Source organism: Lagenorhynchus albirostris, chromosome 8 (genome assembly GCF_949774975.1).
Source record: "Lagenorhynchus albirostris chromosome 8, mLagAlb1.1, whole genome shotgun sequence".
Taxonomy (NCBI): domain Eukaryota; kingdom Metazoa; phylum Chordata; class Mammalia; order Artiodactyla; family Delphinidae; genus Lagenorhynchus; species Lagenorhynchus albirostris.
Genome location: NC_083102.1, coordinates 51,442,226 through 51,461,638, shown reverse-complemented (window position 1 = coordinate 51,461,638; position 19,413 = coordinate 51,442,226). Strand labels below are relative to the sequence as shown.

Sequence of the window (19,413 nt, the reverse complement as noted above, 5' to 3'; positions counted from 1 at the left end):
AATTAATTTTTTAAATAAATTTATCTATTTTTTTTTTACTTTATTTTTGGCTGCATTGGGTCTTCATTGCTGCACGCGGGCTTTCTCTAGTTGCGGTGAGCAGGGGCTACTCTTCATTGCGGTGCACAGGCTCTAGGCGCGCCGGCTTCAGTAGTTGTGGCTCACAGACTCTAGAGTGCAAGCTCAGTAGTTGTGGCACACGGGCTTAGTTGCTCTGTGGCATGTGGGATCTTTCTGGATCAGGACTCGAATCCGTGGCCCCTGCCCTGGCAGGAGGATTCTTAACCACTGCGCCACCAGGGAAGCCCATGAAATTAATTTTTAAACACACATTAAGAATGATTATTAAGGAGTTTTGCCCCACTTCTTGGGCAGTAGTAAAAAACATTGGAGACAACTTTTGGGAGATTATGAAACTATTCATTACACCTACCGGCCATCTCTATAGAATGGAATAACGAAGAAGGTTGATAATGTTTTACATTTTTGAAAAATGTATGATACAGAGTTTTTGCCATTAAAAAACTAGCAGTTACAGGTTACAGCTTCACCCAAAGCGAACACTTGAAACTCATGTTCTTTCAGGTTTGATAGAAAAATTACCGTGTAACAAATTATCCAGAAATTTAGTGATTTAACACACATTTATTGTCTTAAAAGTTTGTGAGCCAGCAGTGCAGCTTATTTGGATCCTCTACTTCATGTCCTTTCACAGGCTGCAGTCAAGTTGTTGGGTGGGCTATAGTCATCTTAAAGGTCGACTGAGGAAGGATCTGTTTCCAGGCTCACATAGTTGTTGGCAGAATTAGTTTCTCTCTAGTTGTTGACCAGAGCTTGCCGTATTTCCATCATGGCAACTTTTCTCATCAAAGTGCATAAGCAGAGAAAGCAGTAGAAAAGAGTGTGTTAGTTAGACATAAGTCACAGTTTTTCATAACCAGCTCATGGATGTGATATCCATCACTTTTCCTCTTTGTTAGAGCCATTTCACTAGGTCAAGCCCATACTCAAAGGGATGGGATAATGTAACAAAATGAATACTGGGAAGTAGGGCTGACTGGAGGACATCTTAGAGGTCTGCCTACGACAGGTTGTAATCTGTCAGCCATGTGCTAGACACTCTGCTAGCTGTATGTGTAAGGAAGATGAATAAACACAAGAAGTCTCTCTTTAATGTGGGTAGCTATGTGTGGACATTAAATAAGAAGAATACTTGGCATGTGCAGTATTTGCTTCTATCTGAGGCAGCCATTAGTGCTGGGAATGGTGTTGTCTTTACCCACATTTTGTGATCCCGCATAGTTATCAAACAAATGAGGGAGCTCTTGTCTGGACTTTGCAGGGCCCATGTCACAAATAGAGAGAAATCATGGAATTATGCAATGAAAGAGGTATGAGAGGATAATTAATTCACTTGTCCCCAGCCTCCTGGGAGAATTTCTTCAATAATATCCCTAACAGATGGCCTTCATTCTCTGCTTAAATACCTTTAAGTTTGGAGCAACCCATTTCACTATTGTACAACTCTTATATTTATTATAAGGTTAGTTCCTTCAAATAGTTGTTCCTTCACATAACGTGTATGATGCAAAATTCAAGAGTTACAAGAGGAAGCACATGCTGTTAGAAATCTCTCTATTTGTATTCCATCAGCTATCCAAGTCCCTTCCCTAGAAACACTTGTTATTGCTAGTTTCTTGTGAATCTTTCTATAAAAGTCTGTGTATGTATCCTTTTAAAAATAGATAATTGTTTCATTAAGTTTTAAAAAAATTTATATTTGGTCTGTAAGCTCAATAAAGCAGGGACTTTGTGTTATGCATCATTGTATCCCCAGTGTCTGTAGCACTGCTTTACACATAGTAGGACCTTAATAAATATTTTTGAATGAATGAATCTTGCTTTATTATATTTTTTCTGGTTAAATGATCTTCATCTGCTATTTCTTGGACCTGCCTTTTCCCTCCATTTCCCGTTTATATTTTTAATCCTTCTCAAATCAGTTTTTGTGTATGATATGAAGTTAAGGATCTAATTTTATCTTATTATATGTGGACAGATAGTTGACCCAGCACCATTTATTCAATAATCGGTCATTCCCCATTGATTAATAATGCCAGTCTATGCTGTATCAAATTTCCATGTATTCATGAACCTATTTTGGGCCTATTCTGTTCTTTGACTATTGATCCCTGTGCTGGCACTACACTATTTTAAATGCTGTATCTTTGTAGAGGGCTTTGGCTTTCCTTCCTCACATTTTTCTTTTAACATTGCCTTGGCTATTCTTGTCACTTTATTTTTCCATATGAATTTTGGCACCAACTTGTTAATAACTCTTCTGAAAAACACTGTTGAGACTTTGAAAGTATATTGAATTTATAGGTTAATTTGAAGGAGAATTGCTATCTTAATGATACACTATTTTTGTGATTGGGAAAATAATAGCTCTCCATTTGTTTAGGACATTATTATTTTACTTGTATTGATTGTAAGATAGATTTTATTATTATTACTAATATTTTTTGTTCTAACTAATTACATAAGTAGTTTTAATTATATTCAAAGGTACATATATCATGTAGCAAAAATTGATTCTTTTTTTCATTTCTTAAAATTGGGGTATAATTAACATATAACATTATATTAGCTTTAAGCATTCAACATAATGGTTCAATATTTATATACATTGTGAAAATGCTTACCACGGTAAGTCTAGTTAACATCTATGACCATAACCGTTACAAATTTTTTTGTGTGTGTGTGATGAGAACTTTTAAGATCTACTCTTCTAGGAACTTTCAAATATAAATACAATATTATTATTAAAGAAACATTTGTTTATTTGTTTATTTATTTTGGCTGCATTGGGTCTTTGTTGCTGTGCTCTGGCTTTCTTTAGTTGCGACTAGCAGGGGCTACTCTTCATTGCGGTGCGTGCGCTTCTCATTGCAGTGGCTTCTCCTGTTGCGGAGCATGGGCTCTAGGCGTGCGGGCTTCAGTAGTTGTGGCTTGCGGGCTCTAGGAGCACAGGCTCAGTAGTTGTGGCACATGGGCTTAGTTGCTTCGCAGCATATGGGATCTTCCTGGAGCAGGTCTCGAACCCGTGTCCCCTGCATTGGCAGGTGGATTCTTAACCACAGCGCCACCAGGGAAGTCCCAGTATTACTATTTTTTAAAACAATTTATTATCTCTGAAGTTAGGCTATTTCTCATAATCGAAGTCTTTTTATCATGGTTCATAGTTTTATTGGGAATATTTTAATTCCTTAGTGTTTTAATGTCCCTTATGTTAAATGAAATATGGCATGTCTTTCAGTGAAGTTTTATAATCATTTTAAAATAGCTTTATTGAGAAATAACTTAAACACCTTACAGTTCACCCATTTAAAGTTTACAACTCAGTGATTTTTAGTATATTCAAAGATGCATGCAAACTATCACCACAGTCAGTTTTAGAGCATTTCATTACCTCAAAAAGAAATTCCATATTCCTTAGTTATGGACACTCTGTGTCACTATCCAGCCACACCAGTCCTAAATGACCACTAATATACTATTTGTCTCTCTAGATTTTTTCTATTCTGGACATACATATGAATGGAATCATATGATACGTAAACTTTTATGATTGGCTTCGTTAATTTAGCATACTGTTTTCAAGGTTTATCCAAGTTTTAATGTGTATCAGTACTTACTCCTTTTAATGGCTGAATAATATTCCATTGTGTGGATTTACCACATTTTATTTATCCTTTTGTCTGTTAATAGACATTTGGGTTGTTTCTACCTTTTGGCTATTACGAATAATGCTGCTGTAAACATTGGTATACAGGTTTCTCTGTGGACATATGTTTTCATTTCTCTTGGGTATGTACCTCAGAGTGGAATTTCTGGGTCAAGCTGTAACTCTGTGTTTAGTTGTTTGAGGAACTGCCAGACTGTTTCCCAAAGTGGCTGCAACCATTTCAGATTTCCATCAGCAGTGTATCAGGCAAGGTTCCAAGTTTTCATCCTCCCCAACACTTGTTTTTTACCTGACTTTTTGCTTCTAGCCATCTTAGTAGGTGTGAAGTAGCATCTTGTTGTAGTTTCAATTTGCATTTCCCTGATGATTAACGATGTTGAGCATCTTTTCATTTCCTTATTGGCTGTTTGTGTGTGTGTGTGTGTGTGTGTGTATATATATATATATATATATATATTTTCTTGGTGAAATGTCTATTCAGAACCTTTGATCATTTTTAAATTGGGTTATCTTTATATTACTGAGTTGTAAGAGTTATATTCTAGATACAAGTCCTTTATTAGATATATGATTTGCAGATATTTTCTCCCATTCTGTGGGTTGCATTTTCACTTTATTTTTTTATTGAGGTATATTTGATATACAGTATTATGAGTTTTCAGGTGTACAACATAGTGATTCACAATTTTAAAGGTTATGTTCCATGTATAGCTATTATAAAATATTGGCCATATTTCCTGTGTTGTACAATATACCTTGTAGTTTATGTATTTTATACATAGTAGTTTGTAACTCTGAGTTCCCCACCAATATCTTGCCCCTCCCCCCTCCCCTCTCCAATAAACTGGTAACTACTAGTTTATTCTCTATATGTGTGATGCTGTTTCTTTTTTCTTATATTCACTAATTTGTTTTATTTTTTTAGATTCCGCATATAAGTGATATCATACAGTATTTGTCTTTCTCTGTCTGACTTGTTACACTTAGCATAATACCCTCCAAGTCCATCCATGTTATTGCAAATGGCAAAATTTCATTATTTTTTATGGCTGAGTAATATTCCATTGAATATATATGCCACATCTTCTTTATCCATTCATATGTTAGTGGGCGCTTATGTTGCTTCCATATATTGGCAATTGTAAATAATGCTGCTACGAACATTGGGGTGCATGTATCTTTTTGAATTGTTTTCATTTTTTTTGTATATATACACAGGAATGGAATTGCTAGATCATATGGTAGTTCTATTTTTAGTTTTCCGAGGAACCTCCATACTGTTTTGCACAGTGGCTGTGCCAATTTACACTCCCACCAACAGTGTAGGGGGGGTTCCCTTTTCTCTACACCCTCTCCAGCATTTGTTATTTGTGCTCTTTTTGATGATGGCCATTCTGATGGGTGTGAGGTGATGTCTCGTTTTCATTTGCATTACTCTGATGATTAGTGATGTTGAGCAGCTTTTCATGGGCCTCTTGGACATCTGTATGTCTTCTCTGGAAAAATGTCTTTTCAGGTCTTCTGCCCATTTTTAAAATGGGTTTGTTTTTTTGATGTTGAGATGTATGAGCTGTTTGTTTATTTTGGATGTTAACCCCTTATCTGTCATATCATTTGTAAATATTTTCTCTCATTAAGTAGGTTGTCTTTTTATTTTGTCAATGATTTCCTCTGCTGTGCAAAAGCTTTTCAGTTTAATTAGGTCCTGTTTGCTTATTTTTGCTTTTATCTCCTTTGCTTTAGGAGATAGACCCAAAAAATATATTGCTGGGGTTTATGTCACAGAATGTTCTGCCTATGTTTTCCCCTAGGAGTTTAATGATTTCAGGTCTTACATTTAGGTCTTTAATCTATTTAGAATTTATTTTTGTATATGGTGTTAGAGAATGTTCTAATTTCATTCTTTTACATGTAGCTGACCAGTTTTCCAGCACCACTTATTGAAGAGACTGTCTTTTCTCCGTTGTATTTTTTTTTTTTTGCCTCCTTTGTAGATTGATTGATCATATGTGCATGGGTTTATTTCTGGGCTCTCTATTCTGTTCCATTGACCTATGTCTTTGTTTTTTGTGCCATTACCATGCTGTTTTGATTACTGTGGCTTTGTAGTATAGTCTGAAGTCAGGGAGTGTGATACCTCCAGCTTTGTTCTTTTTTCACAAGATTGCTTTGGCAATTTGGGTTATTCTCTGGTTCCACATAAATTTTAGGATTATTTGTTATATTTCTGTGAAATACGTCATAGGTGTTTTGATAGGGATTACATTTAATCTCTAGATTGCTTTAGGTAGTATGGTCATTTTAACAATATTAATTCTCACAGTCCAAAAACATAGTATGTCTTTCCACTTCTTTGTATTATTTTCAGATTCCTTCATCAGAGTTTTATAGTTTTCAGAGTATAGGTCTTTCACCTCTTTGGTTAAGGTTATTTCAAGGTATTTCATTCTTTTTGATGTGGTTTTCTTTATTTATTTTTAAAAGATTTATTATTTATTTATTTATTTTATTATTTTTGGCTGCATCAGGTCTTAGTTGCAGCACGTGGGATCTTTGTTGAGGCATGCGAGATCTTTTGTTGTGACATGCTGCCTTCTCTCTTGTTGTGGTGCGCGGGTTCCAGAGTGCATGGGCTCTGTAGTTGGCGGCATGCAGGCTCTCTAGTTGAGGTGCACAAGCTCAGTAGTTGTGGCGCGTGGGCTTAGTTGCCCCGTGGCATGTGGGATCTTAGTTCCCTGACCCTCATCCCCTGCATTGTAAGGCGATTCTTTACTACTGGACCACCAGGGAAGTCCCTGATGTGATTTTAAATGGGATTGTTCTCTTGCTTTATCTTTCTTATACTTCGTTACTAGTGTGTAGGAAATAAACAGATTTCTATATATTAATCCTGCATTTTTCAACTTTAATGAATTCCTTTATTAGTTCTAATAGTTTCTTGGTGGAGACTTTAGAGTTTTGTATATATAGTATTATGTCATTTGCAAATAGTGACAGTTTTATTTCTTCCCTTCCAATTTATGTCTTTTATTTCTTTTTCTTGTCTGATTACTATGGATAGGATTCCCAATACTATTGTAAATAGAAGTGGTGAGAGTGGTCATCCTTGTCTTGTTCCTGATTTTAGAAGGCTTTTAGCTTTTCACTGTTGAGTATGATGTTAGCTGTGGATTTGTCATAAATGGCATTTATTACATTGAGATATGCTCCCTCTGTACAAACTCTGATGAGAGTTTTTATCCTGAATGGATGTTGAATTTTTGTCAAATGCTTTATCTGTGTCTGAGATGATCATGTGATTTTTATCCTTCCTTTTGTTAATCTGGTGTATCATAATGATTGATTTGTAAATATTGAACCACCCTGCATACCTGGAATAAATCTGTCTTGATTACGGTATATGATCCTTTTTATATATTGTTGGATTTGGTTTGCTAGTATTTTATTGAGGATATTTGCATCTCTATTCATCAGAGATATTGGCCTGTAATTTTCTTTTTTCATAGAGTGTTTGTCTGGTTTTGGTATCAAGGCAGTGGTGGCCTTGTAGAATGAATTTGGGAGTGTTCCATCCTCTTCAAGTTTTTGGAATAGTTTGAGAAGGACAGTTATTACCTCTTCTTTGTATGTTTGGTGGAATTCACCTGTGAAGCTGTCTACTCCTGGATTTTTGTATATGGGGAGTTTTTTAAATTACAGTTTCACTCCTGGTGATTAGTCTGTTCGGATTATCTATTTCTTCCCAACTCAGTCTTCCTAGGTTTTATGTTTCTAGATATTTGTCCATTTCTTCTAGTTGTCCAATTTACTGGCATAAAACTGTTTGTAGTATTCTGTTGTTTTTGTGTCTCTATGGTATTGGTTGTTATTTCTCCTCTTTCACTTCTCATTTTGTTTACTTGGGGCCTCTCCCTTTTCTTCTTCATGTACCTGGCTTAAGGTTTGTCAGTTTTGTTTATCTTTTCAAAAAACCATCTCTTGGTTTCATTAATTAGTTTTAAATTTTATTTATTTCCTCTCTGATATTTATTATTTCCTTCCTCTACTGACTTTGAGCTTCATTTGTTCTTTTTCTAATTCCTTTATATTGTAGGTTAGGTTGTTTGAGATTTTTCTTGTTACTTGAGATGGGTCTTCATTGCCATAAGTGTCACTCTTAGAACTGCTTTTGTTACGTCCCATAGATTTTGGAAAGTTTTGTTTCCATTTTCACTTCTCGAGTTATTCTTTGATTTCCTCTTTTATTCCTTGGTTTTTTAGTAGCATGTTGTTTAGTCTGCATATATTTGTACTTTTCCCATTTTTTTTTTCTGTAATTTTTTTCTAGCTTCTTTTGTGATTGGAAGAAATGCTAGATATAATTTCTGTCCTCTTAAATTTGTTGAGACTTGTTTTGTGGCCTAGCATGTGATCTGTCCTGGAGAATGTTACATGTGCATTTGAAAAGCATGTATTTTGGTGATTTTGGATGGAATGTTCTGGAGATATTTAGTAAGTCTAACTGATATATTGTATCATGTAAGACCACTGTGGCCTTCTTGGTTTTCTGTTTGGATGATCTATCTGTCCATTGATGTAAGTGGGGTGTTAAAGTACCCTACTGTTACTGTATTGTTGTCAGTTTCTCCCGCCTTATATCTTTAGGTGCTCCTGTGTGGAGTGCATATATGTTAATGAGTGTAATATCCTCTTTTTGTATTTATCCCTTTATTATTATATAATGCCTTTCTTAGTCTTTTGTTACAGAGTTTGTTTTAAAGTCTATTTTGTCTGATATGAGAGTTACTACCACCAGTTTTTTGTTGTTTCCATTTGCATGAAATACCGTTTTTCCATCCACTTACTTTCAGTCTGTGTGCTTCTTTAGCTCTGAAGTGAGTTCTGTGTAAGCAGTATACAGATGGGCCTTAATTTTTATCCAATCAGCTACTCTGTGTCTTTTGATTGGAGCATTTAGTCCATTGACACTTCAAGTAATTATTGATAGGTATGTACTTATTGCCATTTTGTTACTTTTTTCTGGTTACTTTTGAAGTTCTTTTCTGTTTATTTCTTCTCTTTTTGTTTCTTCCCTTATGGTTTGATGATTTTCTTTAGTAGTTTGCTTCTGTTTCTTTCTTTCTAGTTTTTGTGTGTCTGTTGAAGGTTTCTGATTTGTGGTTACCGTGGTGTACATATATGCTGACCTATAACTATATCTACTTGTTTTAAACTGGTAGTTACTTAAGTTCAAACAGGTTCTAAAAGATCTATATTTTTATTTCCCTCCCCCACATTTTGTATGTTTTATGTCATATTTTACATCTTTGTGTTTATCCCTTAACTCTTAGTAGTTACAGTTGCTTTTAGAATTTTTTGTCTTTTAATCTTTTTACTAGCTTAAGTGGTTTATCCCCAGCCTTTACTATATATTTGCCTTTACTAATGGGATTTTTCCTATCCTGTAGATTCTTTCTTCTTGTTACAGCCTTTTCTTTTCCATTTAGAGAAAAATCTTTAAGCTATGAACTGTTAGCTTTTCTTATCTGAGAAGTTCCTTATCTCTCCCTCAATTCTAAATGATAATCTTGCTGGGTAGAGTATCCTAGGTTCAAGATTTTCCCCTTTCATTACTCTGAATATGCTATTGCACTCCCTTCTGGCCTGAAAAATTTCTGCAGAAAAATAAGCTGATAGTCTCATGTGGGTTCCCTCGTATGTGATGCTTTGTTTTTCTCTTGTTGCCTTTATAATTCTTTCTCTTTTGACATTTTGATACCTCTTGGTATGAGTCTGTTTGGGTTCATTTTGTTAAGGACCCTCTGTGTTTCCTGTACCTGTATATCTGTTTCCTTCTTCAGGTTTGAGAAGTGTTCAGCCATAATTTCATCAAATACATTTTCAACTCAACTCATTTCACTTTCTCTTTTTTTTCTGGGACTCCTATAATGCAGATGTTGGTATGCTTCATATTATCTCAAAGATCTCTTAAACTGTTTCATTCATTATTTCTTAAACTGTTCCATTCATTATTTAATTTTTCCATTCACTGCCTAGTGATTTTAGCATCATTTAGTGGTGGTCCTCTAGATACTTCGTTTTGTTGAATACTGGTGATTTTCCAGTTCTGTTATTGCATCTGTGTTTATTAATTGAAATGTTTTGATAAACTTTGTCTCAACAATTATTGGGTTACCCTACATTTTAGTTCGTTCAGGGAAAGAAATTTTAAGAAAAATTAGTTGGTGTCTTGGCAGCCTCTAAAAGGTATCAATCAAATTTTAAAATTTTGTTTTAATGGTATGATTATAGTCTTGTGGATTTAAACATATTTTAATGTGTCTCAATTTGTTGAAGTCATTTAAAAAAGTATTTTGCTCAAATTCTAATTTGTTGAGAACCCTATTCAAGATGGATCCTGTGACCTTTGTCGCAAATTGAATTGTCTTTTATAACTTGCTTTTTGCATAAGATGTCCCTTATTATCTTGTACATTCTTTGCCCAATGACTGGAATTAGCCATTTTCCCAAGGAAGCTGGTATCCTTTTAGCAGGAAATTTAGAGACAAAAATATGGGTTGCAAAGGTTGTTAATTGTTATTGGAAGTTCATTTTTGTTTTAGAAAAAGAAAAATGAATGCATATTTTGTATAGGTATTTCCAAATAAAATTCAAGATTATAGGCTTTTTACTTAATTTTAATTACAAATTCACTCTTTCCTTTTATACTAATATTCATTTTTATGATATTAACAATTACATAATTGCTTCATCTTGAAATAAATTTGATAGTTTGAAAATAACAGTGATATTATTAGAAACAGTAAGGTTATTGAGTACACTTTAACATTTCTTTGAAGGTCTTTCTTTAGGATGTATCTCACTAGATCCTTATCCCACTATGATTGTATAGCCAAAATACTTGTTTTAAAGTCAGTTAAAATAATTTTCTGTGTGATTATGTTACCTGATACATAGTTCATTTGTTTAATTTTGACATTTAGAGATTGCTTTTGTTTTTGTTCTTTAGCTGTGTTTTATAATTTTACAATATTTTATAATTTGCGAGAGGGATAACCTTAAGGTAGAAATTTTTTGTCTATAGTTACTTTTGGGAATTGAGAAAACTTTTTTCCTAGTAATCAGATAATATTATTTTATACATTTAGATTTTTGATACATTTGTAATTATCCTGGTGTTTGGTGTGAGGAATAGATCTGATTTTATTTTTTTCCATTGGGTCCATTTGTCCCAGTACCTTTTATTAAAAAGTTATCCCCTTTTCCCATTAGAAATGTTGTATTTCTTATAATAAAATTTTATTTGTACAAGAGTGTATTTTTAGTTTTTCTGTTTTGTTCCATTGGTGTGTTTATTCGTATTCTTTTGCCATATTCCTTTAATTTACAGACTGTATGATATCTTTTAATACTTGGAAAGGCTAGTTTCTTCCTTCTTGATACTTTTTATCAGAACTTTCATGTCTGTTCTCACCATTCTTACAAAAGATCTATACAGTTAACTAATCTAGTTCTAAGAGGGAGAAACTGATTGTATGTTATTGGAATCAGGTAAAGCTTATAAATTAACTTAAAAATTGGCTCATTACTGATGAGATCCTTTTTGTCCAAGAACATGATATGATTTTCTACTTGTTCTAAATCTATTTTTGTGGCTTTCAAGAGTGTGTGCTAGTTTTTTTCATTTAGATTTTGTAATTTTTAGTCAGTTTATACTTACTAAAGGTATTATCTTTAAATACGTTTAAAAACATACTCTGTAGAATTCAGTATGGGCATTGGCATTCATTCAGTTAGCAAATGTATACTGAATACCTGCTATATCCCTGACACTGTGCTTGTTGTTGGGGATGAAGTGAGAAACTAAGGTTTCTGGTCTTACGCATCTTAGAGTCTAATGAGGACACTACCAATAAATAGGTGATTTTTATTCAGTGTGAAATGTGCTCTGATTGGATTCATCATAGGGAGCAAGAAAAAAAGCATACTTTGGGAGGTGGAACTAGTGGAAGAGGAACATTATAATGTTATTTACATGTGATAACACAAATAACATTCTTCGAAGTTGTGGTACATAATAAAATATGGCCTCTGTAATAATGATGATAATGTGTTAGGGGTGGTAGAAATGTTTCAAGAGGAGATCATTTCACAGATGAAACCAGAAGCAGTTGACAAAGTAAAGGTTAGGCTACCCTTCCAGACAGAGGAGCTTCAGTGTAAAATTTTCATAGTGTCAAATTCTGACTAGTGCCCTAAAAAAGAAGGAAAATATACAGTTTTTTTAAAAAAATTTCACTTGTTTTTGATCAATTTCAGTTGTTATTCTTTTCTTTTTCCTTTTATATTATTTCCCTGTAATTTGATTCCATTGTTTTAATACTGGATTAATCCCTTTCCAATAAAAGCCAGTTGAGTTTGGTAAAAATTTTTTAAAAACCTAAATAGGAAAAATTGATTTTAGCTCTGTATCATTGATTAAAAGTATTTTTGAATTGGATACTCCTTACTTATTACAAGTTTGCCCTTTCATTCATTTGGTTTGATTTTATTTTTGTTTTGTAACATCTTTTTTCTTACAGGACGATAATGTCAAATCCCTCCTCTGTAGCTTGATCTATTGTAGAAGTTCAATGACTGCTGAGCAAGTTTTCAATGCTGAATGTTTCTTGCTACCAAAGGGGAAATCAACTCCAAACTCAGAAAAAGATACTGAATACACCCCAAAAAAAGAGGAAGAATAATTAAAGGTGGAGAACTTGGATAAAGATAAGGAAAAGACCAGATATGGTGAAGCCAGCTTTGATTGATTAATATTCTTTTGTTGTTGCAGATGTTCCTTTTTAAAACTTTGTTTAGTTTGGTTAAATAAACAGAAAAAAATCTGGGAGTGTTCTGGAGCTAGTTGGGTGTGTCTTTGGTATTCCAGTTGTGAAAATAAAAGATGTTTGGTTATGCAAAAAAATTGTATACTTTGAAATTTCATTTAACTAGAGTTGTTAAGGGAGGATTTTCTGTCTGTAGTTACTTTTTGAAATTGTATAGTACAACTGTGTTACTTGTAATAGAAAAGGTTATTAGATTGTTGGGCAGCTCCTACACAGATTTTCAGTATGTAGGCCAGCTCATTATGAAGGGTAATACTTTTGTTTAACAGATGATAGTTGGCATATGCTTTGTACCCAGTTTTGGGAATATAAAGATAAGTTAAACGTGGTCCTTACACTTAAAAAGCACATAAATCTATTGAGAAAGAGATCTAAACAGATCTTCATAATACAGTATAGAATATCTAATGATAGTTCTGGACAGAGCTTTTATGTGATTACACAGGAGGGATACTCATCTTATGGAAGAGGGGTGTCATGGAAAGCTTTCTGGAGGAGATACTACCTTAGTTAAATCATAAAGGATGGGTGGTGAAGGTGAAGGACGATCAAGAGTATCTTACTAGCAGAGAAAGCATGATGAAAGCACTGAAGGGAGAAACAGTTTGTGTGTTTAATAGGGAATAGTCATATAGGTAGATGAGGGCTTTATATGAAGCAATAAAATGCTCATACCTTATAATTTTATAGGAAATGTGGAGCCATTGAAGAATTTTAAACAGCTTTAGCTCCCTCAAAATCTGTCTTATACCTACTACCAGGTTAAGTGGTAGAGAGACTGATCAGAAGGATATTATGATAAAGTAGGTGAGCAGCAATGAAAATAAGATGTACAGAGGAGAAAGAAACAGTGATGAAACATACGGGTCCAATTTATGAAATAGTTAGGCAGTTCTGTCGGACTTGGTGATTGAAGCGTATGTAGACTAAAGTAATATGTTAGAGTCTCTAGATGCCTATTCAAAATCTAGTCTTTCTTTCTTCCTTAGTAGTACATAGCAGTTTTATTCGGGGTTGCAGTGTGCTTGGTTAAAAGACTACATTTAGCATCTTCTCTATTAGTTGAAGCTTTTTGACTAAATTTTTGCAAATAAGACTCCTTAAAAGGAGCTAACTTAGCTTGGAGATGTGCCCTTTCACCCTTACCCCTTTCCTATTGCCTAGAAGTTAACATGGTGGTTAGAATTTGAGCAGTCTTCTTGGATCATGAGGTGACTGAGGAAACTCATGAAACTAGGATGATGGAGCAGCAAGTTAGAAGGAGCTGATGTTCCTAATAATTCTGGAGCCTTTGTACTAGTCTCAAGATTTCATGTTATTTGAGAGAATAAACCCTTACATCAGAGTGTGATCCCTATATCAGCAGCCTCAGTATCACCTGGAGGCTTATTTGAAATGCAGATTCTCAGCTCCACTCCAGATTTTTTAAATGAGAATCTCTGGGGTTGGGTGGAGCCTGGCAATCTGTGTTTTAACAAGCACTATTAAGTCATTGTAATACATACTAAAGAGAACTGTTGCCACACAGTCAAGCTATTGTTCCATTTTGGGTTTCTTGTTTTATAGCAGAAATTAATTCTACCTGATTAAGTAATAAAGACACAGCAGTTAGGTTTAAAATAAACTTGGATAATTTAAAAGGGCAAAGAATAGATCACTTTACTTATACTCACTATTTTAAATAAAGAATTAGATTATCATTTTCCAAATGTGTTCTGCTGAATGAACACTAGTCCCTTGGGATGTTCATTACAAAAAGAATTCTGTGATTAGTTGTTTGGAAAATAATGAATGCTAAATTGGAGATTGATCATGCATATTAGAGGGTAAAGGTTCTAAAATGTTTTCCAGAAAGGAAACCTGTTTAATTTTATTTAGCCAGCATATACCAAAATTGACAATGAGACCTCCGTTTTTTCACATAATACCTAGCAACTTCTCTCTTGTGAAACTAGAGTTTCAGATTTTGTGACATACCAAGTTAGATAGTACTTATTTTTATTTCTTGTTTTAAAATGGCAAGTATTAATGTGTGGCGGAAAGAGACAAATTCATGTGTCTCTTCAATGCCACAGATGTTTCTTGAGATATGTGTATATATGTATAAGGGCAATACAGAGGCAAAAAAATGTGTTCACGGCCCTGTGGGCAGTCTGAGAATAATGCAGTATGTAATAAGCTACAAGAATGAAATGTATGTCTTCACAAAGAAGAGGAAGGGAAGAGTGGAATATGAGTTTGGAGGATAGCTGTTTGACTCATTTTAGAGGTGCAGTAGTATTCTGCTTACTTAGAACTGGAAAAAGGTATTCCATACAAAGGAAATTAAGAAAGCTCAAAGGGTAGATTTGGGAAAGGGCAAGAATTTGGCTAGAGTATAGGATATTCATGGGGTAGCTGAGAAAAAAAGCTTAAGAAGGTATTTTGGGGGCAGATCATAGAGGGTCGTGAGTTGCTTATAAGAGATGGGACTCTATTATAAATGTATGAGCAGCTGAATCACACAGTCATGTTTATTTTAGAATAAAATAGCTAACTAGAGAGAATGATTTGGGAAATAATGGAAATAAAGAAAAGTCAAGGATGGCATATTTCATTAAAGTAATTGAGGCAAAGAAAACATCTTGTTTTAGATCAAAGTATTGAAAAGGAGAGAATTAAGAGTATAAACTGTTCCTCAAAAGAAATTTATGGGGACCCTCTGGTCCATTTCATAGATTTCATAGTATCAGTGCTAAGTCATTTCAGTGTATATTTAAATGTCAGTATTTGTTAAGTTTCCTTTTAGCATCTCTCTTTTAACTCAACAAATGACATGCTTTATCATTTCTTAGTTGTTAGTATAACCATATCTTCTGCCATCAAAACTACATGTGGAAGCAGTTCTGGAATGTAAGGACCTCTGAAGATCTACTCCTCCATAAAAGCAACAAGAACACTGGCAAAAATTGTCAAACGAAGCTAAGTTGCACATGAAAAGAATACAGACTTCACAGAATTAGTCCAGGAAAGTCACTAAGCAAACATCATCATCGTCATCAATAACAACTAGCAATAACAATCTCTGTGTTGGTGTGTGTGGGGAATATGATTTTCAAAGTTGGAGATTGCTATGTTTAAAATGTCCAGTTTTGTGCAAAAAAAAAAAAAGGTGAGGCATGAAACAGGAAAGTATGGTCTGTATGCAAGGAAAAAAAGCAACCAATAAAAACTGTCCTAGAGGAAGTTAGATGTCTGACTTTAAGTTCATAAAGACTTTATATCAACTATTAAAATATGTTCAAAGAACTACAGGAAATCATTTCTAAGAATTAAAGGAAAGTGTGAGAATAATGTTTAACCAAATAGAGAATGCCAATAGAGAGACAGAAATTATAAGAAAGAACCAAATATAAATTAGGGAGCTGAAAAGTACAACAACCGGAATAAAAAAATCATGAAAGGAGCTCAACAGAAGATTTGAGTTAACAAAAGAAAAGATCTGTGAACTTAAAGGTAGGTCAATTTAAGTCATCTAGACTGAGGAACAGAAAGAAAAAAGAATGAAGAAAAATGAAGAGACTAAAGAGGCCTATGAGACACCATCAAACATACCAACAGCATAATGGGGAGTCTTAGAAGGAGAGAAGAAAAAGGGCCAGAAAGAATATTGAAGAAATAATGGCTGAAAATTTTCCAAATTTGACAAAATCATAAATCTACATAAGCTCATCAAATTCCAAGTAGGATAAACTCAAAGAGACTCACAGCTAGATACATCATAATCAAACTACTGAAAGCTAAAACCAAGGACAGAATCTTGAAAGTAGCAAGAGAGAAATGATTTACTGACCACGAGGCATCCTCAATAAGAGCAACATCTGATTTTTCATCAGAAATAAATGGAGGCTAGAATTCAGTTGGATGATGTATTCAAAGCATTAAAAGAAAGAAAGCCTTGTCAAACAAGAATTGTATATCCAGCAAAAATGAAGGAGTTATTAAGATTTAGATTTATGATGTTAAACCATTCCTAGATAAACAGAATTTGTTACTAGAATATCTGCCCTACAAAAACAAAAAAGGGGTCTTTCAGGCTGAAATGAAAGCACACTAGATGGTAACTTCAGTTCACACACAAAAACAAAGAGCACTGGTTAAGGAAAATGCATGGGTAAATATAAAACACAGTATTAATGTATTTTTGTTTGTAACTCTTTTCTTCTATCTGATTTAAAAGAAAACTGCATAAAGCATTAATCATTAGACTGTGTTAATGACCTTATAATGTGGAAAGATGTAATTTTTCTGACAAAGGAGAGGGGAGAAAATGGAGGTATATTGGAGCAAAGTTTTTGTTTGCTATTGAAATTAAGTTGGTATTAATCCAAACTAGATTGATTTAAGTTAAGATTTTAATTGTAATAACTGGTGCAACCATTAAGAAAATCAGAAGGATGGTTCATTAAGAAAATCATAAGTATGGTAGAGGAAACAACAAAGGAATGGTACACTAGAAATACCTAACAATAAAGAAGACAGTGGTGGAGATACACAGAAAAAAGATACAAGACATACAGAAAACAAACAGCAAAGTGAAAGCTGTAAATCTGCTATAGTAATTACATTAAGTACAAGTGTATTAAATTTTCCAGTCAAAAGATAGAAACTGGAAAAATATATTTTAAAATATGATCAAATTATATGCTGTCTATAAGAGATGCAGTTTTTTGTGTGTGTGTGTGGTATGCGGGCCTCTCACTGTTGTGGCCTCTCCCGTTGCGGAGCACAGGCTCCGGATGTGCAGGCTCAGCAGCCACGGCTCACGGGCCCAGCCGCTCCACGGCATGTGGGATCCTCCCGGACCGGGGCACGAACCCACATCCCCTGCATCGGCAGGCGGACTCTCAACCACTGCGCCACCAGGGAAGCCCTAGAGATGCAGTTTTAATGTCATAACCACAGAGTGGTGTTGACACCTTCAGATCAGCATGAGGGAGTGATTGCCTTTGCATTCATATTGGCCAAGCTGACATCTAGATTGAGGGCACGTGCTGGAAACTCTGTTGCCTACAGTATGGAATTCAGCCAGATGGCGTCATTCTTGGCAGTAAAAAGGATCAGTAGGAAAATGCTAAAATAGAGCATATGAATGCATCTTTTGTGAGACAAGAGCTGGGAATCATGTGCCCAGAGCGCTCTTCCCAACCTAGAACCAACTGTTAGAGATGGGATTCATACAGGGAAGTACCAGTCACTCTTTTACCCAGAGCAGCATGTTAGCAGAAAGGAGGGTAGTGGGAACAACTATGTCTGAGGTCACTATGGGGTCAGAGATTGTCTGCCTTTGACTAGAGAGCGTCAGAAAGCTGGCATAACAGTTTCTGACTTTCTGAAGCTTTGGAGGAAGCATCGAATCAGGATTTACATCTCTCTTAATAGAGTGGCTCATGATAGAATGTAGCAGGAAGACTAAATTGAGTTATCTGTATATTCAGCCTTCAGTATCTTCACTGCTGTAGAGTCTTACAGCTCTAAGAGCACACAGACTGTAGCTGCATGGTGGACAATGAAGCCATCTGTGACATATGCCATCATATGCTTGGTGTATAATGCTACCTCTTCTGTTAGCGTTAATAGGCTGACGGGTCTTCTGTTACTGCTTGCTTCTGGTTTGAAGGGCCTTTGAATGGGTACCTAATTGAATTCCAGAACAAATTAGTACCTTATCTGAGAATATATTTCCCCATGACAACCCTTTGCCCCATCATGTCTGCTGACAGAACCTACCAGGAGCAGCTCTTCATTTCAGACATCACTACTGCTTGCTTTGAGTTCTCCAACCAGCTGGTTAAGTGTGATCCTCAACTTGGGAAGTACATGGCCTGCTACCTGCTATACAAAGGGGATGTTGTTCCCAAGGGTGTGAATGCAACAGTTGCAGCCATAAAGTCAAGGAGCTCTGTTCAGTTTATAGATTGGCTTCCAAATGGTTTCAAGGTGGCCATCAACAATCAGCCATCCGTGGTGATGCCAGGAGTTAACCTGGCTGAAGTCCAGAAGGCTATCTGCATGCTGAGCAACAGCACAGCAGTTGTGAAGGCCTTAACCCTACTAGACCACACGTTTGACCACATGTATGCCAAGAGGGCGTTTCTACATCGGTATATCAGAAGAGGTGTGGGAGTTCTCAGACACCAGGGGAAGATTTGGCAGCCTTAGAGAAGGATTGTAAGCAAGTGGGGTAAAGTTTCTGATGCAAATATGATTGGTTAAAAAAATGAATAAGCTAAAGTGTTATGCTTTCTTTTTAAGACATTATACAGTTAGTAGGTAGAGCTTCCTTGATTAGAAGAAAAAATAAATTAGGCAAGACCCTAAATTTCACACTATATCAGATGGCTCAATATTAACAATGAGCACATATTTCCTTGTCTATCAGTGATATTCAGCACTACTACCTGTGACCCTTCTAAGGTTTGGAGTCCTTTGAACTACTGGATCACTTTGTGTGTGTGTGTGTGTGAGAAGGAGAGAGAGAATGGAAACCTGGCTTTATCCTTTGCTTTTTAAACAGACTATGAAATCCTGTGCAACGTTTATACGTTTCCTTTCCTGTACATGAGGTAGAAAACTGCACATATAGTTTATTAATGTCATTTCCATATATATATATAAAATATATACAGTATATATTACATTGATTAAAGAATTAGAATTTTTTAAAAAGACCCAATTTAGTTTCAAAGATACAAATAGATTAAGAGTAGAGACATGGAAAAGATATACCATGCAAAC

General features: G+C 35.0%; 1 protein-coding gene and 1 pseudogene across 2 annotated transcripts in view; both read left to right on the top strand.

Moving 5' to 3' along the window:
- STK31 (serine/threonine kinase 31) overlaps window positions 1-12,713 on the top strand; it is a 100,919-nt gene extending 88,206 nt beyond the window's left edge. For both annotated transcript variants that reach the window (XM_060156981.1, XM_060156980.1), the window contains one exon: window positions 12,331-12,713. In XM_060156981.1, the coding sequence (XP_060012964.1) occupies window positions 12,331-12,492 (162 nt within the window). In that variant the 3' untranslated portion in view covers window positions 12,493-12,713. The remainder of the gene's footprint in view (window positions 1-12,330) is intronic.
- Window positions 12,714-15,794: 3,081 nt separating this feature from the next.
- LOC132524329 (tubulin alpha chain-like 3) lies at window positions 15,795-18,837 on the top strand (annotated as a pseudogene).
- Window positions 18,838-19,413: the final 576 nt, after the last annotated feature.